Source organism: Orbilia oligospora, assembly GCF_000225545.1.
Source record: "Orbilia oligospora ATCC 24927 unplaced genomic scaffold scaffold00176, whole genome shotgun sequence".
Lineage (NCBI taxonomy): Eukaryota > Fungi > Ascomycota > Orbiliomycetes > Orbiliales > Orbiliaceae > Orbilia > Orbilia oligospora.
This window is the reverse complement of record NW_011645733.1, coordinates 88,409-115,651: the sequence shown is the minus strand read 5'-3', so window position 1 is coordinate 115,651 and position 27,243 is coordinate 88,409. Positions and strand designations below refer to the sequence as shown.

The 27,243-nt window shown below is 44.9% G+C and overlaps 10 protein-coding genes across 10 annotated transcripts; 4 read left to right on the top strand and 6 right to left on the bottom strand.

Moving 5' to 3' along the window:
* Positions 1–734: 734 nt before the first annotated feature.
* AOL_s00176g37 (uncharacterized protein) lies at positions 735–2,932 on the bottom strand (the record flags this gene model as incomplete). Its single annotated transcript, XM_011128173.1, has 4 exons — positions 735–1,613; positions 1,693–2,587; positions 2,646–2,728; positions 2,795–2,932. 4 exons carry the CDS (start codon positions 2,930–2,932, stop codon positions 735–737), a joined length of 1,995 nt encoding a protein of 664 aa, XP_011126475.1.
* Positions 2,933–4,702: 1,770 nt separating this feature from the next.
* On the top strand, positions 4,703–5,455 carry AOL_s00176g36 (uncharacterized protein; the record flags this gene model as incomplete). The annotated part of the gene is made up of 4 exons (XM_011128172.1): positions 4,703–4,862; positions 4,959–5,051; positions 5,125–5,179; positions 5,251–5,455. The coding sequence occupies 4 exons, from the start codon at positions 4,703–4,705 to the stop codon at positions 5,453–5,455; spliced, it is 513 nt and encodes a 170-aa protein (XP_011126474.1).
* Positions 5,456–6,408: 953 nt separating this feature from the next.
* Positions 6,409–7,695, top strand: AOL_s00176g35 (uncharacterized protein; the record flags this gene model as incomplete). Its single annotated transcript, XM_011128171.1, has 1 exon — positions 6,409–7,695. One exon carries the CDS (start codon positions 6,409–6,411, stop codon positions 7,693–7,695), a length of 1,287 nt encoding a protein of 428 aa, XP_011126473.1.
* Positions 7,696–8,179: 484 nt separating this feature from the next.
* On the bottom strand, positions 8,180–8,665 carry AOL_s00176g34 (uncharacterized protein; the record flags this gene model as incomplete). The annotated part of the gene is made up of 1 exon (XM_011128170.1): positions 8,180–8,665. One exon carries the CDS (start codon positions 8,663–8,665, stop codon positions 8,180–8,182), a length of 486 nt encoding a protein of 161 aa, XP_011126472.1.
* A 1,284-nt stretch (positions 8,666–9,949) lies between these two features.
* AOL_s00176g33 (uncharacterized protein) lies at positions 9,950–11,956 on the bottom strand (the record flags this gene model as incomplete). The annotated part of the gene is made up of 1 exon (XM_011128169.1): positions 9,950–11,956. The coding sequence occupies one exon, from the start codon at positions 11,954–11,956 to the stop codon at positions 9,950–9,952; it is 2,007 nt and encodes a 668-aa protein (XP_011126471.1).
* An 819-nt stretch (positions 11,957–12,775) lies between these two features.
* AOL_s00176g32 (uncharacterized protein) lies at positions 12,776–15,080 on the top strand (the record flags this gene model as incomplete). Its single annotated transcript, XM_011128168.1, has 3 exons — positions 12,776–12,784; positions 12,859–14,235; positions 14,310–15,080. 3 exons carry the CDS (start codon positions 12,776–12,778, stop codon positions 15,078–15,080), a joined length of 2,157 nt encoding a protein of 718 aa, XP_011126470.1.
* Positions 15,081–15,935: 855 nt separating this feature from the next.
* Positions 15,936–16,521, top strand: AOL_s00176g31 (uncharacterized protein; the record flags this gene model as incomplete). The annotated part of the gene is made up of 2 exons (XM_011128167.1): positions 15,936–16,083; positions 16,163–16,521. The coding sequence occupies 2 exons, from the start codon at positions 15,936–15,938 to the stop codon at positions 16,519–16,521; spliced, it is 507 nt and encodes a 168-aa protein (XP_011126469.1).
* Positions 16,522–16,639: 118 nt separating this feature from the next.
* Positions 16,640–19,147, bottom strand: AOL_s00176g30 (uncharacterized protein; the record flags this gene model as incomplete). Its single annotated transcript, XM_011128166.1, has 1 exon — positions 16,640–19,147. One exon carries the CDS (start codon positions 19,145–19,147, stop codon positions 16,640–16,642), a length of 2,508 nt encoding a protein of 835 aa, XP_011126468.1.
* Positions 19,148–20,115: 968 nt separating this feature from the next.
* On the bottom strand, positions 20,116–21,584 carry AOL_s00176g29 (uncharacterized protein; the record flags this gene model as incomplete). Its single annotated transcript, XM_011128165.1, has 2 exons — positions 20,116–20,753; positions 20,834–21,584. The coding sequence occupies 2 exons, from the start codon at positions 21,582–21,584 to the stop codon at positions 20,116–20,118; spliced, it is 1,389 nt and encodes a 462-aa protein (XP_011126467.1).
* A 1,998-nt stretch (positions 21,585–23,582) lies between these two features.
* Positions 23,583–24,500, bottom strand: AOL_s00176g28 (uncharacterized protein; the record flags this gene model as incomplete). Its single annotated transcript, XM_011128164.1, has 5 exons — positions 23,583–23,741; positions 23,826–23,898; positions 23,969–24,096; positions 24,162–24,236; positions 24,315–24,500. 5 exons carry the CDS (start codon positions 24,498–24,500, stop codon positions 23,583–23,585), a joined length of 621 nt encoding a protein of 206 aa, XP_011126466.1.
* Between the last annotated feature and the right edge of the window lie 2,743 nt (positions 24,501–27,243).

Here is a 27,243-nt window from a genome sequence, read left to right as displayed (position 1 = left end):
ACATTATGGTGTCGATGCTTTCCCCCTTTTTATGTATATAAATTTGATCTGGAAATTTCATATCCTAGTTCTTGTAGTGAGCGCTATGCCTGTATTAATGCATTTAGATTAATCGAGTCCAAACTTCAATATTCTTTTATACTTACATCTTTTAAGTGATTTTGTTATTTTGGCTAAGGATTAAACTTAACAGCCGTTAGGTTATATAAGGATGCTTTGAAAATTCATTATGTATAGGTAATTTCCCCTCCCCTTAAGGTCTGTTATCGTCCGTTTCCTTCTATAATTTTCAACAAAAATTGTAATCCTCCGCGTCACGATCACCTCTCTAGGCTACAATTAGATTACAACGTGGCAAAATGCGCTCGCTATTAGTAGAGTGCTTTAGGGAAAAGTGTAATTATCCCCCCCCTTCTGCTGGACCATAATAAGAAACAGCTGTTCAGTAGTAATAATAGAAATACCGCTCTGTAGAAGCTTCTCTGGGTAAGAAACAAGCTTCTTCATGTGGGTTCCCTCGAGTGCCATAATAAAAGAAAAAAATCTATCAGCCTCCTTTGGTGAGAGGCCAATCTTCCCACGCTTCGGAAATCCATATTCACTAATAACTTAGAAATTTGTCACTCCCAGAACCTGAACTTATCACGATTCTCGATTCTAGTACGCCTATTTGTCAAATGTATTGTTAGCACCGAACGTGTCGTATAAAGAGGGGAAATACAACGAAGAAAAACTTACTCATCCATCCACCCTCGAGCGTCAATTTCAAAGTCATGCAACCATGGAAACCGCCCAACAAACTCCGCCCAATCGACTTCCTTGAACTTCCAGAGTGTTCCTCCACCGACATTCTCGCCGTTTCCATTAATAGCAGAAGGACTCTCAACCCAAGTTGTCGCCTCTTTCCCTTCCCTTCTAGTAGGGCAGGTATTCCCACCTGGACATTCGCCCTCCTTTTCCTTCTCTGTTCCATCCTCTTGTGGTTTAGTTTCCTCTCCAGCTTTCTCATCAGTCTTTTCCTTCTCCTGAGTCTTCTTGGTGGTAATATCGTCATCATCTTCCATTTTGATATCCGGGTACCCGGTTTCATAGTCGACTTTATCGATAACAACAGGCACCAAATCCATCTCCTCAAACTCCCAATCGTGAAGATACAAACAACTATCCCTCCCACATTTAGTATTATCGCCAAATAAAATAGACCTAAGATTCGGCAACAACTCCGGTCCGATCTGCTTCAATCGACGTTGAAACCCAGATTTGGATGTATAGCACGTAGGTTCCTGCCAGGTATAAAAAGGCATATTATTATCCGGTAAACTTGCAGGAGCAGAATCTTCATCCGTCAAAATGGGTTCTGGGTCCGATTCTCCGTTTTCGAGGGTGGTGGTGGCGGTGGCGGCGGCTGGCAGGAGAGTTTCGTCGACTTGGTATGGATCGACGTGGTTGGAGGCGCCGAGGATGTTAACTTGGTTATGAAGGTCCATTGCGAAACGGGTGATTACTTCCATTCTTCGGTCTTTACTATAGGATTGGCGGAGGTCTTTGTTTGCGGGGACTGGTTCATTGAGGACGTGGAGGGACTCAATCGGACAGACCACATTTGGCCAGTGCTATTGTTGTTAAGTTGAAGGCTTCTCGTTAGCAAGAAAAAACTCTTGGAGGAGGTATATGAGGGAAGAAAGGACATACAAAGCTCCAGTTCAGATCTTCGTATAAAACGTCTTTAGCTTCTGTTTCCCCTGGACCACGATACCAATGCTGGTGGATATATGTGACAGGGACAGCAAGTTCTCTCAAGGCGGTGCAGTGTTTCAACAAGTACTCAAACTCATCGATGTGGGCAAACCGGCCAAATGGTTTAAAATCAGGCGTGAAGACACGTAACGAGAGACGTTCCAAACTGCCACCATGATGTGCAATGCAATGCAGAGTATCAAAGCGATCTGGGTTGCGTAGGGTAAGATGGAGGGAGCGAAGACCCTTGAAGGACATCAAGAATTCGGAGAGGATATCAAAATCCGTATCAACGGGCCAGAGGATTCGGAGAGCTTTGAGGCGTTGAGGGTCGAAGTTGTCACGGAGAAAGCGGTCGCAACCGACTCCGGAGAAGAACCCAAATTGAGTGAGATTGGAGCCAATCCGTTTGGTTTTATGAGTTTGATTATATCGTTCATAGGGGAAATCAGAGCCACCAAAGACAACCTGTTCGATGGTCGGGATTTCAAAGATGGAATCGATGAGGCGAACGCCATTGTCATGCTGCCAAGGTGAATCTTCGAAATATTCAACCATGTCAAGCTCAAATGATCGCAGGAATTTCAGGGAACCGAGGAAGGAAATCAGGGTATCAACATCATAAAGGAAAGAATCTGTTTTCTCGATAACGAGGATGAGAGTGGAGAGCCAGTTGGCACTGGCAGAAATGAGGGGAAAGAAGATTTCATAGAGATTTTTCTCGCCCATGTCGACGTAAAGAGCACGGAGTTTTTTGTTCTTAAGGAACATAGCTTTGACGACTTCAGTGCAGGACTCGTCGATTTCGAATGTGACATCTGGATTTGAAGTTTCATGTTTGTGGAACAGCCTAGGTACCAGCTTATCAGGATGATGAGATCAGTAAGCTTTCGGTGATATAAACTTACTCAATGCAGTGCAACTGATCCTCCTCGAGACGTTCGATGAGTTTCATACATTCTTTTGTATTCTCCTTTCGGACACAAAAGTTCTATCGAACAGTTAGTCCATAATTTGTTCTCAACTCAAATCCATTGATGACGAACTGTATACGAACCAAGAGTTGTTTGATGAGAGGCATGTTTCGATTGTCCATCTCCGTAAGACATCTAACTTGACGGTCTTCCCAGCGGTAGTCGTTATCTGCGCTGATATTGACCATCTCGTAGAGCAGCGGAGTCGCAATCTTGTTCATTAGCCTACAGGTGATGCAGACATTGACAAAGTCTTGACTGTGGAAAAGCTGTTCTTTATTATCAGTATTGTGTTCTTGCTATTGACAAGTCGATGTAGTTTATGTTCCTTACCTCCCGGTATATGTTAAATTGGATCTCCGGAGGGAGATCGATGAGGTTCACCATCTTTTCAATTCAGTGTACTTGTCTGCTTTATTAGTTCACGGGTTATATACTTATATGTATGCCTACAGCTGTGTTGCTACAGTAGGTGATTGTAATTGTTGATGAAGGCTCTCAGGAATGATATATGAGAAGAAAGGATAAGAAGGGAAGGATGAGAACAAGATAAGAAGAAAAGGATAAGAAGGGAAGGATAAGAAGAAAAGGATAGAATAAAGAGGATACCGAGTAGTGTTAATATAAGCTGAAGTGAATAAGCAGTTGTGTAGAATCAATTGTCGATGTATGCAAGTTAGCTGGGGAGGCCGAGGAGGGTGTTGGTGCAGGAATAGGGGTGGAGGTGGCTGTTAGAAGGTCTGAAAATGTGTTGGGCACGTTGGACTTTCAGCGGCGGCCTTGGCACTTTGAGGCTCGAAATAGACAGCTGAACAAAAGGTAAAAGGGCAGAGGGGCTGCAGAATTGATAGTTCCCGCCGCCCTCGGGACCAGCGATATAGATGTGTGAGTATGTAAGAGGTACCTAGGTACTTCTAAGCGGCTTCAATCCCGTGAGAAAAATGGACTCTGGCCGAGATGTGGGTGTCGGTTAAGTATGTAAGTACCTAGTATGTATGACAAGAGCATTGCAATTGATATGTCACTGCACTACTGGTTGGCCGAGTCGCAAATTTAAAAGCATGCAACCGTGGAGCAATTCAAAGTAATGGCTCATGCAGGAGGCTGGGATCTAGCAGGTAACTACTCAAGTAATGACAGGCTTAAGAGCGCCAGATATGACCCACGGCCGGCTTCACTAGCTCGAGATCTCGCCTTAGCTTGGGCTTGTTTTTTCCCCGGTCATCTGAAGTTTAGTTGCCACGATACTGATAGGTAGTGGTAGTACTAGTTGGTTACTTATTAAGTAACTCGCAGTCGTTTAAGTTTGTGTCGTTCCTTATATAGACTTCGTGATCGGTATAGTTATATAGTTAGCTGGCAGGACAGATCGACTTCTATTATCATAGTCCTAGCAGGAGCGCCGGAGCAGTCACTAAAAGAAAGCGTGGTAACCTTGCATCGTCTGTATAAATATATAAAATTGCTGGGCGATTGTCAATTAAATAGCGGATGGGATACGCCGATGAACCCTAAGGATACAGATTTAGAGCTCGCGTGGTTACATCGCAAAATAGTTTCGGATTGAAATCCAAAAGATTTTAATTCAGAAGATACGTCTATACCTTTTGTAACTCAAGATTCCGGGATCACCTTCACGGCCCCCAAAGTAGGGAATTCAAGGGAGGCCAGGGGGTCCCAGAGGGGCAATTAGGGCGCAGCTCGAGGTTCGGATCCCTCAACACGCGAGGCAACACATGGTGCTTAATTCTTTCTTTCTTTCCTGGTCCAAGTCGATTAGTACAACCTGATTCAATTACGAACTTAGTCCAGACTGGTCGGCTCATCCTTTCACCCCCCATCTTCCTTCATCCTCCCACAAGAACCCTAAGCATCGATTCTTCAACCCACATTCGCTGGAGATTAGTATCACTTTTATCTTTTCAAACTTCACCGAATCCTAGATCTTCGTAAACGGTATCGAGCTGTCCGAGGACACCCGAACACTCACGATGTCGTCCGCCCCCGCCTCAGCTCACCTTCTCAAGCGTCAGCTGAAAGAGATGCAAAACAATAAAGACATTCCGGGTATCAGCTGCGGTCTACACAAAGATAATATCTATGACTGGGAGGTGATGTTAATGGTATCCGACGATGTCAAGTACTATGGAGGTACGACCGTTCCAATCTGGGTTGTTCGACCTGATAGGAAATCAGGCATCGAGAGTTCACTGAAAGGATCCAAAATGCTGATTACATCGCGATTAGGTGGATTCTTCAAAGCTAGACTCATATTTCCAAAAGAATACCCTCTCATGCCGCCCGAGATGAAGTTCGAGAGTCCGATCTGGCATCCTAATAGTATGTTTAGCTCCATCTAGGCTCTTTTTCACGTCTACGGTTCGCGCGTGGTCCCTAACTAACAGCTTTTTAGTCTATCCTGAAGGCAAAGTCTGCATTTCCATCCTTCACCCACCGGAGGAAGACAAGTACGATACATAATCTATTTATTTTGTTCTCCATCTTTTATTACTGGGACTGGCTCTAATTTGGCTTCTAGATACGGCTATGAATCGGCTGCCGAACGTTGGCTTCCCGTCCATACTCCCGAAACTATCCTTGTCAGCGTCCTTAGCATGCTTTCTTCGCCAAACGACGAGTCACCAGCGAACCTTGATGCAGCAAAGATGTGGCGAGAAAATCTTCCTGAATTCAAGAAGAAAGTTAGAAAGTGTGTCAGGGATAGCTTAGAGGATGCGTTTTGAGATAGGTCACACCTGCCGTGGGTCTAGGCCCAGCTTTAGACCCTGATACCATTTCGCTGCTGGTGGATGGGTCTACATGCTACTATATCTGCGGCAAGCACGGCCCTCTTTCGATACTCTCTTCCTACATTCACTGCTTTAGGTATTGCTTTATCAATTTCTGGGCTCTCTCCTGCCCTCAAGCCTCATCAAGCCTCGGAGTTATTCTTTACACTTTCTGTTCGCCTCTCTCCATCTAAAGATACCTTATGTTTTTCCTTCATTAGCTCTTCTCCCCTGCGCTATGATCTCTTTGCTGGAAAATCCTTTTATCATATACCTCGCAATGCTTTATCTGTGGCATTTCCTCCCTTCCCTCCGCTTCAAGTACGGTGTTCTCCCCCGTTCATTGTTTAGACGGAGTTAGGTCCTCTCTTGTCGCACTTATTTCCCTTTTAGGCGCTTCGTTTTTTAATTTTCCATTTTCAGGCTTTGGGTAGGTCGGATCGGATAGTGGTGCGCGAAATACGGCGATAGCGATTGTCTCTTTTTTTGTCTTTTTCCTCAATAGTGTCTATCATATCTTTTTGTTTGCAGGCGTCCATAGCTTGATCAGAACGGGGTAAATGGTATCAACGACATTAACATTATGATCTCCAATACAATCATCATCATAGTGTGTAACTATAGATATCTCGAGCTATTATCGTTTTAGTACCTTCGAGAAATAATCGTTTAAAACGTGGAATTGTAGATCAATATTGTCCGTGGTCACCACCCCGCGTGGTCGACAGATGAATCGGGTATAACGCTTATGTCCGAGTCACGCTAATTGCTGTCCCCTTCAAAAAAAAAAAAAAAAAAAATCTATTTCCTGTGACACCTTGAAAAAACCTTCAGCGATTTCTGCGAGAAAGACAAACCCACCCAGCATCAGCATCATCGCCACAACCATCTCTTTTCCAACAATCACGATGGCAGCCGTCGCTTCATCGCCGCCTCTGGCGACCTTGCTTTCGACACTAACTACATCCCTTACATCAACTGCCAACTCCCTCCCTTCTGCTCCTCCACAATCGACGTCGGGACTATCACTTCTCGATATCAAGAATGATATATTCTTATCATATCTCCATCATTTATCGTACCTCCTACTATTTCGGATACGGAACCGATCGCTAGGTATTTCTGGCTCTTCGGAATCGGAGAAGGACGGTGATACTACCACCAATGGACAAGACGTTGATACCACTGGCGCTGAAGACCTATTGTCGACGCTTGCGACACTCCGGTTGTGGTTGGAAAAGGGTATCAAACCCTGTGAGAATAAACTCAAGTACCAAATTGAGAAGGCATTGAAAGCAGCGAGTGAATGGGAAAGGGAAAAGGTTCGATTGGAGAAGGAGAAAGAAGAGCTAGAAGAAGATGAAGACGAGGATGATGATGATGAGGAGGATGGTGAAGGTAGCGACGACGGTGAAGACGAAGAAATCGATTCCGATGAAGAAATAACTTCAGAATCAGACTCAGAACTTCCAAAAACCCTAAACTACGACTCCGACGACCTCTCTTCCAAACCCCGTTCAAATTCAAAATCCACACCAGCAACAGCAACCCTCAAAAACGCGCTAAGCTACCGTCCAAACCCATCTTCACTCGCAAAACCGGCGTCTGCATCACTACCTTCCAAAAACATGGATAACTCCGCAAAAGAAGGAGTATACAGACCACCAAAACTTAACCCCGTAGTCATGCCATCCGCACCATCCACGCATGAACTCAATAACGATCCAGATGCTAAACAAAGAGGTGGAGAAGGAAGGAAACAAAAGGCCAGAGTTATCGATGAGTACCTCTCATCCATGCCTGGTGCCGCACCGGTAGCGGAACCAAGTATTGGTTCCAACGTCGGGAGGTTAGGACGTACAAAGACCGCACGGGAAAGAGATCAGGAACGTGAACGACGAGATTATGAGGAATCTAACTTTGTGAGATTACCTGGTATGAGTAAGAAAGAAAAGAAGGAGAAGGCTAGACGAGATGCCGGGAGGGGTAGAGAGTGGGGTGGTGAGGATTGGGGGAGTTTGGAGAAGGGTATGGGGCTGGATAGGATTGAAAGATTGACGAAGAGGAAGGATGGAGGTGGAATGTTGGCTAGGAGTAGGAAGAGAGGGGCTGATATTGAAGGAGAAGCTAGGATTGGTGAGAGGTTTGAGAAGAGGAGAAAGGTGGTTGATAGAGATAGGAGAAGGAGGGGTTAGGCTAGCTTCTTTTGCAAAATACTCGACATAGTGTAAGATAGCTGTACGATATTGGTGAATATAAAATACGATATGATCGATGGTATAAACTTGAAAACTGATTTGAATATTGTTACTGTAGAGGTTCGCGGTCAAGGCACGAGAATGAGATATACGAAGGACGAACACCAAAACTACGTACATATAAAGTGATATACAAAACAGTAACAAATTTGACAAACTAAATTAATTCCCGTCCTCGAGTATAAACACGCATCATATCGAGATCTGCTCTTGTGAATTTGTATAAATAGATCTTATAAAAACTGACATTTGCTCAAACGTCCTAGATCTTGTCACGCTCCGATTTCTGCAAATCCTGTTGGCCTCGGCAGCACCCTGGCAAAGCAAATGTTTGGAATACCGCCTATCGAAGTATATGTTAGTTTAAAATTATTCTATGAGCAAAAGGAGGAGGAAAAGAGCTAGACTAGAGCCGTACTTACTATGCCTCGTTCCACGGGGTTACACACGGCACATACCCATCCGGCATCTCAATGTTCCATTCCTGTCCTTCAGGCGCATTACAAATCTCCTTTGACCTACCCGCACGACGCCAATTCCTCTGCATCCAGTTTTGCGTCCCTCCGTCTCCATCAAGACGAAATACGCACTGCCCCTCAGGGTGACACCAAAAAAGCCGACAATGTTTTATAGTAAAAGGAAATTTATAAACGAGTGCTGTAGTAATCCTTGGCGCACGGCCAGATACCCAATAGAAGTAAGATGTGCAAGTAACTACCAAGGGAAGATGGCCAAACCCTTCGTCTACCACTTTCTTCATGATCTCTTCAATGGAGTAAGTGTGCCACTTTGGGGATCCGGAGGCATATTCCATGGCGTCCAAATCCTCCCATGGACGTACAAGTCCGACATCCGATGCGCTTGAGACTATTGCGCTTGCGGCGAGGAGGAGCATGGAAACTTTCATGATTTTTATTGGATAGGCCTAGCTAGGTGGGGAATATCCTTTGGGGTAGGGAAAAATATGTATAGTGATAGTATGGATAGCTATAGATATTAAGGAAGGATAATCCCAAGAATTAATTTCGATGTCAAAACGTAGATTATGATGAGCGCTGCCATCGATCTATTTACGCTACTAGGAAAATAGACTCTTTTGATTTTCCCGATTGCAATGGTGGCCATGTTATATATACTTTTGGAACTTTGGTGCCAATTCGGACCAACTTCTGCTGTTTCGAATTTCTGCCGGCGACCTGTTTGAATTTTCCACTAACTTTATGGTTTTTTGATACATTATTATGTTAGGGGAGGAGAGAAAATATTTTCGAGCAATTGTCGAAAAACTAGAATAGGTATGAATCCCAAGCTAAAAGGAAGACATCGGAGCTATGAAACTCAATGTGGGAGTGGCGGGATTTAGTTTGCTAATGTTCATGGAACAGGTTCGTATACAGTTGCACAAGCTTGTCTGTTGTAAGGCAGAGCACAGATATGTTTTCTCGTCGCCAGACTCCTCAACTGTGCAGATATGCAACATTTACAAAACGATACCTACGATACCTATCGTACTTTAACTCGCTGAACCTGACTTCAAAGTGCTAATATACTCATAGACTGTTCCTTTTTTTTGGTTTGTATTAGTTTCAAGCAATTGGAATATAACTTTACGCATGCAGTCCCCAACAGCCCAACGATGCTTGAGACGAGGACAAAACAGCATCGGTTTTATATGTTAACATCTTATATTTATATATAGTCATACAGAGCCACAACATGGCCTGAACAAAGCGCTAATTAAAGGAATCTCATGTTGAATTTATTAGGTTTATAAATTCATCTTCTTCGTTCTAGATCTGAGTCTGAGTCTGCGACCATGTGGAATGGAATATTAATATGGTCAACTTAAAAATTGCGTTGGGGGGTCGAAATACCACATGCTATTAAATTGTCGACGTTTATTTCGAATCGTGATAAATCGTTCCCTTTATTATCCGGGTAAGACCAGTCAATCGATACTGTTATGGACGTTTGTATTTAGTTACTAGAACAGCTTTCGGCGATTACAGAGTGAGAGGTTTAAAATTTGGTGCAGAATAAATCCACATGTGGAATTCCGTAGTATATTTTTGTGCACGTATGTTGTTTTGTTGCATATTTGGATAGGCGTTCTGGTTCTCGATTGACCCAGAGGTATACAATACAGAGTTTCTGACTACATGCATGTGTATCTTAGCATTGCTTCCTGTTCTCAACCCATCGTCGCTCTAAGCCGAAGCGGTTCCACCACCAGCTCATGGAATTCCCTTGTTAGCTCAGCGTCTCCCCCATCGTTACTCTTTGAGTTCCCCTTCAAACAGTCAAACGACCCTGTGAGGCATCTGCGGACAATTTCTGCATATCCCGGACCCATCTGGTTGGCTAGCCGTTGATCCTCACTCTTCAGCCTGATTTGCTCTTGTAGCCGTTCCATGATGTGTGTTGGCGGAGCTGATGAACTTTTTCGCGCTGTGTCAATCGCGGTACTCATCTCGATAGAGATTGTGGACCAAAGACCAATCTCTAATAGTACTACTCCAAGAGAATAGATATCGTGCTTGTTTTCATAGGTTGCCGTTTTACCGTAGTACCTCTCCGGGTGGCGGTAGAGTTCGTGCTCTAGGTCGAATACCTGAGCCCTAGATGACTCAGATTCCTCGTCAGAACCGGGGTCGGAGTCCGATCCATTCTCAATTTCGCCATCCGCATCAGGATTGTCTTCTAGATCGTCTTTGTTCTTATGGTTAGGAATTTGTCTTTTAGAAACATCGCGGTACTCCTCGGTCTGTGGGCGTGAGACAGACCAGCCCAGAAGATAGGGAATAATTCGTTGGCTAGATAAGGGGGCGTTAGCGGCCCGGAAGACTAGAATCGCTCGAGACCAGATGTCTTTGTGGACCCAACCGGAGGCGTGAATATTATAGAGAGTGGACGCAAGCGCCCAAGCGATGAAGTAGCGGTCGGAAAGATTGGCCTGCTGTTTCTGGCGCTCGGCTTCTAGTTTCTTCCTCTCTTCTAATATCTTGTTTTTCTCTTTTAAAATCTCCCATTTCTCCCTCGAACTCGGCTTGGGATTTTTTTCCTTTTCTCTGACCGCTTTCTCTCTTTCGACGAGCTCGTACTCTTTCCGTTCGTCATGAATCATCCAGTCGTGAAGGGTAGTTGGTGTCCCACCTTGGGATGGGACTTTGTAAATCAGGGATAGCTTTGTTCCCAAAACATAATATCCCAGACATTGGAGGAGATACATCGGCGCTGTGCCATTATTTGGGTCAGTGGATTCGGCTGTGGAGATATCACCCTGGAGAAGCCAAGCCAGGCGGCGAACGAGCTCCAATTTCATTTCTTGCCTCTCGCGTTCCGATCTGCCATCGTCAACGATGATAAAGTCATGAGTTTCCATGATGGCGTTGTAAGATCCACTTTGCTGGTCATGGAAGACTCCAACAGTGTACGAGGAAGCTTTGGTGATACGCCCATTGCCATCTGAATCGAAGCTGCCTTCCAATGCGGGAAACTTTTTGGGAACTTCTGACTTTGCACGGATTTGACGACGAACCGCTTTGGTGACGCCGAGGGCTTTACTTATTTTCGCTCCAACGTCAACTCCGAGGTCGCTAATAGCGTAGCCTCCAAGGTTTCCGCTCATGAGAAGGATGAGGGTCATGACCTGGCGCAGCCGCTCGGTCCATTCCCTGTACTGGTCCGTTAACTTTTTGACCTCTTCCTGATCAAACAAAGCCCATTCCAGTTTCTTCATTCTCTCTTTCCACGCAATCTTCTTCGTCATCTGTTCTATAATAGACCGGTAACGCCCGACCTTGTTTTTCGAAGATTCCGAAGGTAGGGTATCCGGAGTAGAAGATTCGTCCTGCTTGTCTTCTCTGCCCAAAGTTGAATTCGCTTCGGACAGGTTCAAGCCGTGTTTCAGAGCGACGTTGTCATAAGCGTCAAGGCAGCGTCTCAAACTGGTGAGAATGTTGTTAAGATCTCGCTGGAATAAATCCGGCAGACTTCTGAACCACGGACCGGAGCGGTCGTCGTCGCCGAAGAAGAGAATGTTGAAGGTCTCAAGAAAAAGAAACTCATGTTCGAGCTGAGCTTGGATATCTTCGAGGGCTTGCTGCCGCTGTTTGACGTCTTGAATTACGGTACGAATGAAAACTGTAATCGCGTATATGTCATGAATTGCGGTGCTAGCAGTTGTGTATACCTCCATATTGATTGAAAGACGGTAAATTATAAAACAACAAGGCCAAACTTCTTATATCAAGTACCCGGAGCAAATATATATTTCAACTTTAGACTTGCAGCTTTATAAGACTGAGGGGCTCCGAGACTAAGCTAAGGCTGAAGGATCAGAGAAGCCAGACGCAAAACGAGACCTGGTCTGACAGAACCGTTAAACAAGTGAATTTGATTTAAGGACGTGTATACGTACATTATATTATATTGCTAAGTGAGCTATGCATCTGCATTCCGGGCAGGATCTAACGATAAGATGAGAAAGACATTCTTTATTCGTTTATCCAGCAACGTGGTTGGCTGGTGAATATATTTTTCCAAGTAGCTTAAGCATCATGCATGTACATGTAGCTAGGGGCCCTTGACGAAGTTGACAAACAAGGCATGTCATAACCTCTAGTGAGTTAGTTCCATTTCCGAGATCCACTTTATAAAATGGTCTTAAAATATGATTGGCCAAGGAAAGCTCCAATTCTCTGCAATGTTATATAACTGAGTGCTTGGTGACCGACGTAGTATATAATTGAGCAGCTAGTAACCTTGTTATGAGCATCCAGAAAGTTGGATCCTGCTCCAAAACTAATCAACATCTTAGCTATCGTGTCGTCAAGCTTTAATATTACATTCCAACAAGCTCTACAAAATTTCAATTTAGCAGGTCCGGATTGCCTCAAAATCCTCGGTAGCTCTAGAATAGAACTGCCCTTCAATTGTGCAGCGGCACGGTCGGAAGCGGGAATTTATATAGGATTTATTGCGCCCACAGACCAGAGTCGAATTTAAAACACGAGGTATGGTAAACGTGAGTGCTCGAGAATCCGAACCACATGGATATGGGGTGAATTTGTAAACAGCCAGCTGATAGCCTTGATAAAGGGCCACGATAGCCTAGGTGATTGGGGACTTGATAGCGGTAGCCAGAGCATACCCTTGAATTCAATTACTCTTACACCGTCCGCGCCGACGTCTCGGAACTCATCATTTAGCATCAATAGCGATGATTCATTCCCAGGGTCACTTTCTGATTCGGGGTCTGTAAAATCTGTTTCTCATGCTCCCGCGTCTAGTGTTGCGGACGTATGGGGGGTCGGAATCCCTACTACCGATTCGCTTTCGACCTTGCCACTTGGGCAGGCAGTAACTCGGAGAGATGTCGAGAGCGTCCGTAAGCTCTTAGGCGAGGACCCCCAGAGCGCATGTGTGCAGGACAAGGAAGGAAATAACCTACTGCACCTTATGGCAGATTTACGAGTCTCGGATCCCGCCAAAGCTCGACTCAATTGGGCTGATACCATCAATGTGACCAAGGAGATGGTGAAAATTTTGATCGAGCATAAAGTGGACATCGAGGCTCGAAATCAATCTCGCATGACGCCGCTCTACGTCCCGTTTCGAAAACAGCTAATGCCCTACTCTGGGAGATCTGACGGGGCCCAGAAGGGATGGCTGGAAGGGCATGCGGTGATCGCACTGATAGAGGCCGGTGCAAATACAAAAATTGACTTGGGAAACGGTGACAGGAGGGAGAGCTTCTACGATAATCTTCTGGAAGTATGGGTACATAGATCCTGCGAAGATTTTTGTCACTCTGAAACATACCGTGACGTGCTCCTATCCCTCATGCAAAGAGTGGAAGACCCCGACCCCCCAGATACTTATCTCCCTCTGATGCACCGGGTCATAAGAGCGGGCACCGGCCCTCACTCGGGAGAGGCCCTCCGGTGCCTGACGTCCAAGCTCCATCCAAAACCTGCCAGGGTCGATTCCTTGAACGAAAAAGGAGATACCCCTCTCCTAGCTCTCTTAAGTTCCGACAATGATGTGTCCAAAGATTTCCCAGAAACAGCCTTGGAATTTACTATCAACGCGGCAAAGGCTCTTCTTGAATGTGGCGCACAAATATATTTTACTTCAGAGTCAGGCAATACAGCTATCCTCTCAGCAGTTAGTGGTCATCGGTCTAGATGGCGGTCTGATGAGGAAGACGTACAATTAATGGATTTTCTTCTGAATTTCGATCGGTCAATCGACGATGGCTTAGAGCTTGGTCACTGGCGCTTAATAAATATTACACAAACGGTTGCATTGACAAAGGCAGTGTGTATGGGACGACCGAAGACAGTCAAATTCCTTCTGGGACATGGAATGCACGATCGCTTGGATGAGCGTGTCAGATTTGAGTATAGACATGATATTATATTTTCCGGCACTCTTTTAGATATCGCTTTTTTTGGAGCTGAGCAAACTCGTAGGGTTAGCTATGAATGATCTGGCCCTGCGATTTATACGATATCAGTTCATCTGAAGCTAATTTTTCAAACGAGCAGGAATACATTGAGCTGGTTGATCCCGAAGCTCATCCAGATATATACACAGAAGGTTCAGAATTCAGCGCAGAACACTGGGCCTACTTCCGTCTTTCCGAGGCTTTCATTTACGTGAACGATGAGAAAGCGAAGGCCATCGGCAAATCTCGATACCAGGGCCATAGCGAGGTTGTGAAAATTCTTCAAAGCTACGGCATTGAACGTACTCGCCCAGAAGAACCCGACAACGAGCCGACTTATTTTAACGAAGTCACGATGCCCAGGAGCAGCTTCTTCAACTTTTCTGCTGCAGGCGTTTCCACTACCGAATTGCGTGAAGGGGAGATACCGCGGAACGAAGATTGGAAGTTTCTGTACGAGCTGGAGATACTAGATGAGAAATGGGAGAGCAAAGTCGTCCCCCAACTAGCCTTCATCTACACGAAACGCAGAGCCTGGCCCCGACCTCGAGTCCTGGACCGCTGGCCGCAACTTCAAACGATGATTCCTCCTAAAGGAGATCCAGCATGGTATTTGAACGAATTCTGGCTTCACGTTTGGAATCCCCCGCGCCCAGAAAGCGAAGAATATGCGTCGGACTATCGGTCTGATAGTGAACCTGATTCCGGGTCCTACTATACGGGTAGCGATAGCCAAGAATACGAAGATGACCAAAGCTTTGACGGTAGCGACCCTGGTGGGGACGACCACGATGCAAGAAGCGATTATTACGATTCAGAGGGGGAGGGTTACAATGACGCTACAGACTCAGATACAAATGAGTCTTCTTAGCTTAAAAAAAAAAAGATCTTCAGGTGTTAGCATTTAGCATCATTGCAAACGTAACTAGAACAGAGAATATATATCTAGTTAAAAATGGATATTTGTATTGTTTGGACTATAATTTTGTGTCTTGTTGCCTTCCCCGATCCATACAGAGACTGCCGATCCAGAAGATTAATCATTTTGATATCTTGGCCTAGATATAAATATTTTTTTTTACTCTACTAGCAGTACAGCATTTTATCGTCAAACTCGTGATATATTCTTAGGGGCGCAGCGGACTACATTTGTAGTATCCCTTTGGAACAGCATATTCTAAGGTTATAAATTTACAAATTTACTAAATCGCGTACAGCGTAACAGGGTTTGACTAAAATACAAAATAATACTATTTTGCATTGGTAAAACAGGTGTTATGTGAAACTTTCACTACGCGTACGGCGCTGGTACTAGCTGGTGTAGAGGCCTAGAGGGCAGAGCTAACAGGAATTTTTCCTATTCTTATCTCGAAAATTCGATTAATTTGATTAAACTGGAATGGGCCTTTGAGAGTAAATCAAAGGTTTTCAGTCAATTTATCAATTAATTGCGAGGGAGGGAGGTCTGGAACGAAATATCTTCAACTGACAACCCCGCTTATGCATTATGTTTCCACGCCGCATTTTGATTTCCCGACGCATTTCCCGACGCGATTTCCGCCGCATCCACCCCACCCACTTTGCGGCAATTAATCATCCCCCACCCCGCTCCTTCCAGCCTCGAGCTCATCACTGGTGTTACAGCCGACAACTTAATACCAACTTTTCACAACCCGAGGACCACCATTCGAAACCCCAAAAATTTGGTCTACAAGGGCCTAAGAAAATGGAAGTCACATCGATTGCGGATTTGAAACGAATCGGAAGGGATGAGTTGGCGGAGCAGTTGTTGAAGACAAAAGTTGTAGCCGTGGAGAGCGCAGACGGTACAACAAAGCAGGAGAAAATTGCTATCGTTGATGTTAGAGACTCTGGTTAGTAGATTCTGGACTTCCGAAGTATATATTCCCTTTTGCATAAATGTTAGTGTTAATTGCATAAATGCATAAATAGACTACATTGGCGGTCATTTAATTGGCTGTTTACACCGTCCCTCTTCAACTTTTTCTATCAGGTTGGATAGTTTGATCGAGGAACTGAAAGATCATGATAAAGTCGTTTTCCACTGCGCATTATCACAACAGCGGGGGCCTTCTGCGGCGTTGAAGTATGTCAGAGAAAAGAAGGCGTTAGAGGCAAGGAAAAGGATCGCGAGTAGCGAGGAAGACGAATTGCTTTACAAGAACGTGGGCAAAAAAGTGGATCAGGAGGTCTATGTGCTAGAGGGCGGTTTCGTTGAATGGCAACAAAAATACGGAAGCGACGAGCGGTTAACAGAGGGTTGGAGAAAGGAGATCTGGGAAGAGTATTAATTTATCCTATCCGCGGGGGTGCAGGTGGTAATTACATAGCAGCCACAGTATCTATAAATCTAGATTTATTTTCGTTAGCTTGTATTACCTTAATATCTATGTTGCTATCTGCAGGTTTTTAGGTTCTCGGGCGGCCGCGACTACGTCCACGCCTAAGCCGAACCGGAGAATCATTTCTCTCTTCTGGTGAAGATGCCGATGGAGTGTAGTCTCCCTCCTCACTAGAATCCTCTTCGGTTGCAATAAAACCATCATCGCTTGCAATAAACTGTTCCTCACTTAGATCCTCTTGAGTCGGGGAAGATTCCCCCTCCTCAATACCACTCGAACTAGATTCCACTTCCCAGCCTTTTGGTACATATGATGAAGATTCAGAAGCTAAATCGCTTTGTGATTCGCTACTAGCAATAGGCGCTGCTTCAGACTCCGAAGCACTATAGCTATCTCGAGGATTCCGATGCCTTCTTTGAAGTTCGTCGACACGATTAAGCATATTGCTTATGACTGCGCCACGGTTCAGCGTTCGGATAGTATCGTCTTCTTCCTCGATAGGTCCGTGAACTACAATGGTTTTCCATGCTTCATCGTCTTCTGTGTCATCGAATTCTTGGGCTTGTGATTGGACAAGTGATTGGACAAGTGGATTTGTAGCTGGTGCTTCGACTTGAGTACCTTGCCCTTGTATGGAGCCTTGTACTGGAGCTGCTGGAAGAATACTCTGTTCGAGTTGAGCGGGCACAACTGGCTCTTCGAACTCAATGTTCCCTCCCGGTAAGCGACCATTTTGGAGTAAGTCCTGATTTCCGGGGCCGGACAGTTCTGCGAAACTGTTCAAACTGTTGATTGGAGGTATATTCTCCAGTAGATCATTGTTACTCGGTGTACCCTCAGTTAGCAGTTCTGGCCCTAATTGGACCCTCGCGGAATTTTGGGCTTGGTTTAGCACTTGATTTGGGGCCTGGTTTTGGGTAGATCTTGCTCTCCCCCCCACCTCTCGGATAACTTTCGCTGCAAGTTCTAGTTCAGTATTACTCACAACATCCGCTCTAGCTTTTATCTCATCCGCCTCTGCAGGGGTAAGTAGTCCAGATCTAATTTCTCGTCTGATCCTCAACTCTCCCAAGGCATTAGCAAGAGCAAACGGGCCCCAGTTAGACATCTGATGTCCTGCTAATTCCATCGTTTGAACGGGTGTTAGCAAGCTCATTTCCGAATGCAACCGTTGGGCGGAGATCCTGTTGAGGACCGAAGTTAAGGCACTTTCAGGACCCAGTATACGTATCGATTGGGCGATGCTATCTGCATTTGTACCGAGGTTATTAAGTACTGCATCCACATTTAGTGAATCAGGTGCTCCTAGATTGCTCATCGCATTTTGTAATTGTACTTGTAACTGATTCACGGCTGACGTTATCTCGCCCACACCTGGGCTGAATTGCGCTTGTGGCTCTGGATTTTGAGCATTGGGGGGTAATTCTTCTTCCATGTTCCCTTGTTGGAAGTTTGCCGGAATGTTTTCTATAGCAATTTGCGTATTAGTCACGCCGATTTCTTCTTGATTGGCAGATGGTGGCGATTCTGCGCCTAGACGTAGTAGGACGGTGGCTTCTGGGAACCCTCCGAGTGAAGATTGCCGTTCCGAAGATGCGGAACTTTCGCCCCTTTGTATTGGCACCGGGGAGTTGATTATTCCTCCAGATTGTTGGCGAGATACCGGAACCTGTGCTTCTGACATTGGAATCTGTTCTTCTTCTTGTTGTATCTGTCCCCCATTCTGAATTTGTCCTTCCGGTTGTATTTGTTCAAACTCCATATTTTGAATCTGTTCCTCTTGTGGTATTTCTTCCACATTCTGATCCTGCAGCTGATCCTCAGGAATTGGATAATCCTCGCCCCCAGGACCGTCTTTCGCCCTCGTGAACTGCTCGTTCCTAAAAGTGAGGTGCAATTGCTTCCCTTTTCGCCCAGCCCCACGTGCACTGAACCCAGAAAGGTCATTCTCCATTTCATCGTACGGATTAGTCGTGATCATAACCACATCTTCAAACACCCCATACCACGCCTGATCTTCAGAACCAAGTACTCTGCTCGGCTTCTTCTCTCGTATAGCAATAGACCCCGGGGCTAGATTATCCTGTATCGCCTGCGGAACAACCGACATCTCCCCCCAGCTCATGTATCTATAATCCCCTTCAGTCAATCTAGGTAGATACTCCTTCAGCCTACGAATATCAAAAATCTGATCCGTAGGTGCGTCAGGGTACCAATGAATAATTAGCGAAGGAAGGTTACGGTTACACTCTCGTCTAGCCCAGAAACCCATCCATTTTGATTCTTGAGACCATTGATCTTGGTGGATGGATATACCGGCCCAACTACCTTGGTCTGCAGGTCGGGTGTTTGCGTCTGCGTCTGTGCGGATTATTGGACTTTCGGTCATTGAGGTACATCCTACCGGACGGGTTTGAACGTAGGTTTTTGGAGTGCGGCCTTTGGGGTCGTCGATTTTGTCTTTGGTGGAGATCATGGAGTAGCTTAAGGCTGTTGAGGGGGTGGAGTATAGGAAGATGGTGAGGAAGAGTAGAGCGGAATGGGACAGCATTTTCAAAGATTTGCTGTACTGCATGGTGATTTGATCGAGTATGAAGGAGGTTGGATAGCTATCCTTTCAGCTACTAAGGCGAGGTTCTATAGCTTATAAAATATATCCCTTGATGTATTAAGCCCACAACTTTAGATCCTAGGGTCTCGAACAACTAGTTAGCTGACCTTGTAAGTGGTAATTGTACATGCGTGCATGCATGGCAGCACCATGTGTGAGGGTCTCGATAACCACGTTTTCCGGTCCAAAATAGCGCTACACGTTATTTGAGAGCATTTTTAAAATGTTAGATAGACTGTATGTGCTGAGGTTATTGGAGTCCACATGAGTTTATTGTCTGTGTAACCTTTCGTATTTAATTTCTAGTCCAAAGCTTATTTTCCTTTTGGACCCGACTTGATTATTTAGGCTAATGCGTGGCTGTGGCGGGGTGCCAGCCCTATGGGTTATGAGGCGATGAATAGAATTCTAGAAGTAACCCGAGAACGCGGCTGATTTATAGTACTACGGTAGCTAGCGGCAAGCTGGCACATGCGGGCGTTGTTCTAGTACCCGGCAGGCTTAAGATTGGGTTACGGATTGCGAAGATCTTTGCGGGTAGACCAGTTGTGCACTGGAGCCGTGGGTGTATCGGCAGATATTATATTTAGGTAACAAGTATATCTATGTAACGACTTAGTCGAAGCGAATAACAATGTTTTAGCATTATTTTGAGGGTAGTACATGCTTGTGCTGTATTCCAGGAGTCATGATACAATAAAAATCAAATACATGTTTCGACTGTGATTGCCATAAATCTCGATCATAGTCGTCGTTAATGCATAGTGTTGGAGCCATTAATGCATCAAAAAGGATAGGTGAGAAGAAGAAGAAATATTTTTTTTAGAAAAAAATTTTAATGAAGAAGAAAAAAGGGAAGGAAGAAGAAAAAAAGATAAAAATGATGTCCACCTCTAAATCTTATAGGTATAATTGATCCTTATACGCTGCATTCACACATGAGAGATAAACCCATGCTTGTCCCTCATGTGAGTATTCATATTTTCTTGCGCCCTTCCGCCACTACGCATCGCCCCGCACTCTGGGCACATCAAACGTACGTCGCTTGGTTTATAGTCAACCTTAGGATGGCGGTGGTCCACCCTAAGATGACGACAAAGATTTTCGCTCCTGTTGTACCGCCTTGTGCAACCGATTACGGTGCATTTAAACTCGCCATTTGCGGGGCGAGGAACAGGTTCTCGCTGCGTTGGGTGAGCTGGATCAGGAACGGATGAGACGTGATGAGGTCCAGACTTGGGTTCAAGCTGTCGGAACGCTGGAGCATGCCGGGTCCGTTTTCGAGGATGTTTATCGGTGTTGCTTGTTCGTTGACCTCCATGGTTTCCCTGGGAGGGTGGGATGGTATTGATGAGTGGAATAGAATTTCCACCCACGCGGGGATCCCTTTGCGCAGGTTCACGATTGTAACCGGTAGTCCTGCGACTTCTAGTTGGTTGAGGATTCTGTCGATTGTCGAAGGCTGTTTCGATTCGAGGGCGCTCCCGTCCTCGACTTGCTGAAATAGTTCGCTCTCCCGCGTGATCCTCTTGCGAATCCGATCCCGACGCATCTAAAATTTCGCTGTACTCTGGGAGTGCGGAATGATGTTAGACTCAAAGAATCATTGCGAGGAAAGAATAAAACAACATAATGAGTTCAAGAACTTACTGTCGACGGACCGCTTCAATTTCTTGAACCTTTCCCTTCCAAAGTTATCGTACAAGGATGACGAAGTTCCCTCCGTCAGGCCGGCTACTTTCGCCACCTCCCTAGAATTGCCGGCGCTTAATGCCTCCAACCCTTCAATGTCTTCGAGATCGAACTGTGGAGCTAGGTTTGGACTAGGTCGTGCTGATACAATCGAACTCCTGTTCCTAAACTCGCCAACAATTGCGTCGATAAGATTGACATCAACGCTACCCGCACTAGGACTGAAACTCGGCCAAGTTCCCATACTATCGTTTAAATTTTCGATAGGAGAGCAAAACGTAGTACTGGTCTCAATGGTTCCAAACGAGTTATTGTATTCAGACGCAGCCAGGGTATTGCCATCCGAACTGAACCCATCGATGTCGTTGCTGCGATATTCATAGAACGACACGAAATTGGCGTCGGGATGTACATATGGCGGCTTCGGCTCTCTACTGTATCCACCGAAGTATGTTTCTCTTTCGGCTGCATCCATTTTATCGAGCATAATATCGTATTGCGAGGCAGCTGGAGTATTCTGGATCGGGCTCAAAAACCCGGATGCGGTGGTGTTCCGATATTGAGAAAATGGCCCTGAACCGACATTGGAGCGTACGCGTGGCGGCCTTTGCTGTTGCCTGTTCAAGTCGTAAAGCTCTAGTTTATCGGCTATGTTCATTTTATCGAACCAAGTCGGGTCCGCGGCTTCGTCGTAGTATGATTCGTCCATGGTACTCGATCGTGACTCAAGCCCAAGGGAAACGAATCTCGTGTTACACAAACGTTAATTCGTGTTGGAGGGCGTACCCCAAGTCGGAAAGAAAAGCTGGGGTCCCTAGTCTGGCACAGGAACCCGATCGGATAGAATTGAAGAAGAGGACGACGTTGTGACGGTAGTTTACCGGGTTAGTTTCGTCCAAGTTCAAAAAGCCTTGTGAAAGTAAAATAAATATTTTTTTTGTAGGTATGCGTGTGTGGTAGTTATACCGGTATCCGTCGGTAGCTGCTAACGTGCTGGCGCAGAATCGAAAATTGCGGCGTTGAAACGATCGCGGGAGGCTGAACTCGAGTAAACGAGTTCTCGAAGTATCGGCTTGGGGGTAGCGAGATTTTTTAGGTAAAACGAGTAAGGATATCGAGTAAGGATATCGAGTAAGTCTTGAAAGCGTAAGACGTTAATTTATATAAAGTTTTTGTGGAATGTTAACGATAGAAAAGCCCCGGAAAGAACTATCGTGAAGGAATTTTTTTTTTTTTTTTTTCTAAAAAAAACGAGAGGTCTAGCAAGAACGTAAATGCGGGGACTACGTATGTTACGCCGTCTCTTTGGAAAACCTCAACGCCAGCGGGGTATTACCAACGTATGCTTATGTATAGATAAAAAAAAGAGGCCGTTCCTCGAACGTAAGGAGCGAATATGAAGTTGGTAATGATGGAGAAAGGATATCTCGATATCCGCTTTTTTCAGGTCAATGGGAATCCAAGGGCAGAGACAAACAAATGAAGGCCTGAATGACTGTGTGCCAGTTGATTTATACCTGATGAGCATCGAGTGTCCTAAATTCGACATAGCCTTCCCATTGGCTCGAACCATGGTGTTGTCATCTGCCTTTGGTGATTGGCTCGTTCGCTGTAGGACAGGACAACTCCTAGGGTGAAAGACTTGTTCTCTATACCTCCGGGGATATGTCATGTGTCATGACGAGTCTTCCCGCCCGCATTGCTAGATGCAGAGCGATTTCAGCTAGCAAAACTTGGGCGAAAATATCTTCACATTCGGGAGCTAGAACTTAATTTAGGAGAATGGATTACGTGGACGAGAGTTAGCATTTTTGGGTTATTCAGCTTTGAGGGTGCGTTGGAAAACGGTGCTTTGATCAAGTAGGATCCTGTGACGGGATACTGCTGGTACAAATCGTGCGGCTCTGCGTCGGATGTCTTTCAAAGCGGAAAGTTTTCCGCTGGAACATGCCCCCTTGGCTTTGAAAGCATATCTCCGTCTTGGTGCGGAATTCGAGGCTTGATACCATATCATTAAATCCTCGAATTTCCTCGAATAAAAAAAAAATAAAAATCAGATTTAACGAAAGTGTTTGTTGTTTGTAAGAATGAGGCTGTGGTCAGGATCCGAATGCCGCAGCCCGTGTCGCACAAGCTGTTTCCCTTTTTGTCCGTTGGCTTTCTTGGCGTTTTCGTGAATCTCGTTGGTGATCTGTAATCGACTTCTGAATTAGTAATGTCAATTCCTTGGCCAGGCCATATGCAGGGAGCCCCGAACGTGGACATATACCCAATCGCTAGCTAGGCGTATGCTGGTCTAAGCTTTTTTTAGTCCTTCCGAAGGTAGGTTATATGTTTTAAATGGTAATCAACTTCTTTCTAACCTGCAGAGTGTAGTATTTATACATTTACCCTGTACATAAATTCGACGGTACATGTATGTATATGTACATTACATGTGACAGGAAAAAGCAGCAAAACAAGCGTAACAAGTAAATGAGAAGCAATAAAAATATTAGGGCATCGGACATCGAATTTGGAGCCTCATAATATATTTCAAATCGAAATGGTATAACCCCTTTGTTTTAATTTTGACTATATATTTTTGTGCGGCTCATGATCATAATTCATGGGCCCGTCCCCGCCTTGTACGTACTATCTATCTCTCATCTCTTTTCGATCTAGGTCCTATTTATGTCATGATAGATCACACCCCATGCTTTATAATTTAGCAGTTGGATTTGCGAACAACGACATTGTAACCGGTAGTGTCGAACCACTGTCCCTTCGCGACCCAATGAACGGGAGCCGGCTTTGCACAATCATTTGTGATTTCATTGGCAGCATGGGCAATTCTGTCGCATCTCATCTGCACCTCTGTAGTACGCTTTACCAAATAGAAAAAAAGCCGTTAGTAAATATGCTGACTAGTAAAAACTCCATATAAAATTGGAACCGTTCGAATACTCACATCATTGCAAAGCTCAACCGCGGCGGACCAGTGGCAGCTAACGCGAGAACAGGTCCTAGCGTAGGCACCGCAGCTAATTATAAACGTATAGTATTAGTCTTATGTTCATTCCATGCTGAAATGGATGTTGAAGGAGGACTTACGTTGTTGCTCCGAGCGCATAAAGATATGATATAACTGGGTCGCGGAGATATGGGACTACGGCCCAGTCTCCCACAACCAAACCGCATGTAGGGCGATTTTGGAAGTAACGCTTTACGTTGGTGGGGCTCTAAGGAAGATATTAGAATCCACGACTTCTTATAATATCGAGTCATCCATTGGTTTTGGACCTACCTCGCCAGTAGTGGCAGTTGGAACTGGAGCTTCCTCCCAATCGGGGTTGATTTCTTTGATCTGCTCAACAATTTCCTATATATAGTGTTAGTCTCTTTGAAGTTCTAGGATAATAGTTATTCGACCGGTAAACAGATAGTCCTTTGGATATACCTGTGCAGTTCCATTCAATCTAACTTCTGGTCCACCTGGAGTAGGAGTACCAATCCAAAACATTGGGGCAGCAACGGATTCAGGTGCGAGATCAGCTACACCCGGAATTGGAGCTGGAGAACCAGAAACTGGGTTGTAGAGAGCGATTGAGCTCAAGGCAGAGATCAGGATCATAGAAACCTTCATATTTTCTGATTTGTTTGGAAAGTAGATATAAAAGTATATATATAGATTGATTGATAAAAATGTATTGAAGGAGGATCTGTAGGAAGCAAAGGATATTGAAATCTGAGCTGAGGATGTAGATAGATCTGGATCGATGTGATGGTAGAGAAAGGGAAGCTACAATGATGGGAAAGGGCGCTGCTTATATACTTTTTGGTATCGATAGCTCCAGTCTCGAGTCTCTTAGAACGATCAAGAGGTTCGCGCCCCGCCGCCGGTCAACCACCCGGTTTCTTGCTGTGCTTGCTCGAACGCGCGCTGGCGGATACGAAGACCCTAGGCAACAGTCCAACGATACAGATGGGTATGTCGGCCCATACGCACCCCTAACTGGCCCCGCGGGGGTTTCCATTAGCATTGGACCAGTCGTCATGATAGGATCTTCATCTCGTATTACAGAGTCCTAGGAACCCGGATCATACCCAAGACCAACCAAGGCCCGTCAACTAAAGTGCGGTATCATAATTACGAGGTTAGACCATGCGTCAAGACCATGGCATTCAAGGGTCACTGACTAGTTATGCAGTTCCAAAACTGCGGAATTGATCCACCAGCAGTGCAGCAAGGGTACGCTGCGGGTTCCGTACTCTATATACTTTCACTACACTAACTTTCCACCCTTCAAGGTCTGGGTACGAGACAACTTTCCACCGTAGAAACATTATTCTGTAATAAACTCAAACAATATGTATGTAAAGCATTATATCAATCGCCATCTGATCGATAATAGCCTACCTGCTCTATAAAAAATGAACTCTTTTGAACAGCTTCAAGTGATATTGATTCTAACGTGCATATAATAAGATCCTCGCCAGGTACTATCAATTAGCGCCTCCGACCTCCAAACTCGTATTCGCCTGACCCAAGGTCAATATCAACATTTTGGTTTTCAGCCCTTACACATACGGGCTCGGCGAAGTCTCATACCCAGGGCTCGGCGCATGCGCATGGCCTGACGATCAATTCTGTGCCACGACGGCATTCGCTCCAACTTTCATCCGTATAACCCGATCCAGTAAACTTCTCCCAAACGACTGAGTATATACGATGTAACTCCATATACCTAAGTCCAGAAAGTTAGTGAGTTTGAATTGATAATAGGAACTCCTTGAAAACAACGGGGATCAAAAACTGTGCTAGCTCCATATCAATTGTGCTTTTCAATCGCTCATGTCCGAAGGAAGGGCCTTCTCCTTGTTGAAGTTGAAACCGGTTAACTGCATTACAAGAGGAAAATTCTTCATTGTTTATAACAAAAATTCGAACATAGCCTGAGATTCCCATTGTTCTTTATTAAAAAAACCCGTATCTGTGCCTCAATCGAACATTTATATATATGCCTCCCCACCCCCCAATTACCCGAAATCGAATCAGAAGAGAACCCTAGACCACAAGGTTTAGAAGGAACCCCTGCAGCCTGAACCACATGGTACCCCAAACCAATCAGATCTCAAAAGGCGCATATGCGCAGGCACTAAGTTTACTCAATGGTGCAACGTTAAAACATGTGTCAATTAACGTTCCTCTCGATCGCGAGGAAATCCCACGGCGTCGGAATTATGCCACGATAACTTAACTTCTCCGTCTTCCCCTTGCTGTGCCGCGCAGATACCCCCCTGTTCATGATTCTTGGCTTTTTCGTATAATACTACCCGACCTGCCATCCGCCAAACCCCACAGCCGACAATCAACATGATAACGTATCACATTCAAGTTGGTAATCTCACAAATCCGATCTAAAGTCCAAGAGCTCCCTTTCACCCCCCCGCGCACGACGGATAAGTCCGTAAGCTAACCGCGGATTTATAATGAGGAACGCAGCCCCCCTTCTTGCTAGTGCTGGTTCCCTATGTTATCCCTAGTAGTTTTTTTGGTAGTAAACTTCCTAATACAAAAATCTCACATAAGATAAAATAAAAAAATAATGAAAATTTTTATTAAAAATCTCAAAACTCTATTAATATTTGTAAATCAGCACGTAGGCCATCTATTACATAGGCCTTATAATGCCTATAAACCTTCCTATAAACAGCCTGTGAATTTGCCTGTGAACAGCTTGTAAATCTGCTTGTGAACAACCTGTAAACCTGCCTATCAACCCGTCTGTAAACCTGCCAACTACCAGCTCATGAACTAATACGCAAACCAGCCGTCTGTGAAATAGAGCCCAAATCTTTCATTTAGATGATATATAACCAAAATACTATCAAAAGATCTTAGAAAAAATCGGCACAAACAAGAAAGGGGAGGGCTAGTGATACTATCCCCTTTTATAATATCTCAAAAGTTCCTAAAATACTTATCCTTCTCCCTGGTAATTTTTTCCCTTTTAACATCATGCATCAACAGACCAGTCCTCGCATCGAGAAGCTCGCCAATACAATCAATCTGCAAGATCCGTGCCACATGCGTGCATATGCATACCACCATAATCATCCGATTCGAAACAAACACCATTATTTCCCCAGTCAATCCCTACATCCACATTACATCCATAGCTAGCAGCCTCCTTAAAAATATTTTCATCACGACTTAAGTAGAAAAAGAAGAGTATATCCACAAGAAAAAAGGTATCTGCTTTTGTCATTCCTCTAACTAAGAAAAAAAAAGGGTTCAAAACCAAACATCATCAACAACAACAACAAAAAAAAATGAACACCAACAAAAACTCTCAACCCAAAGGCCACACACAAAGCGAATAGGT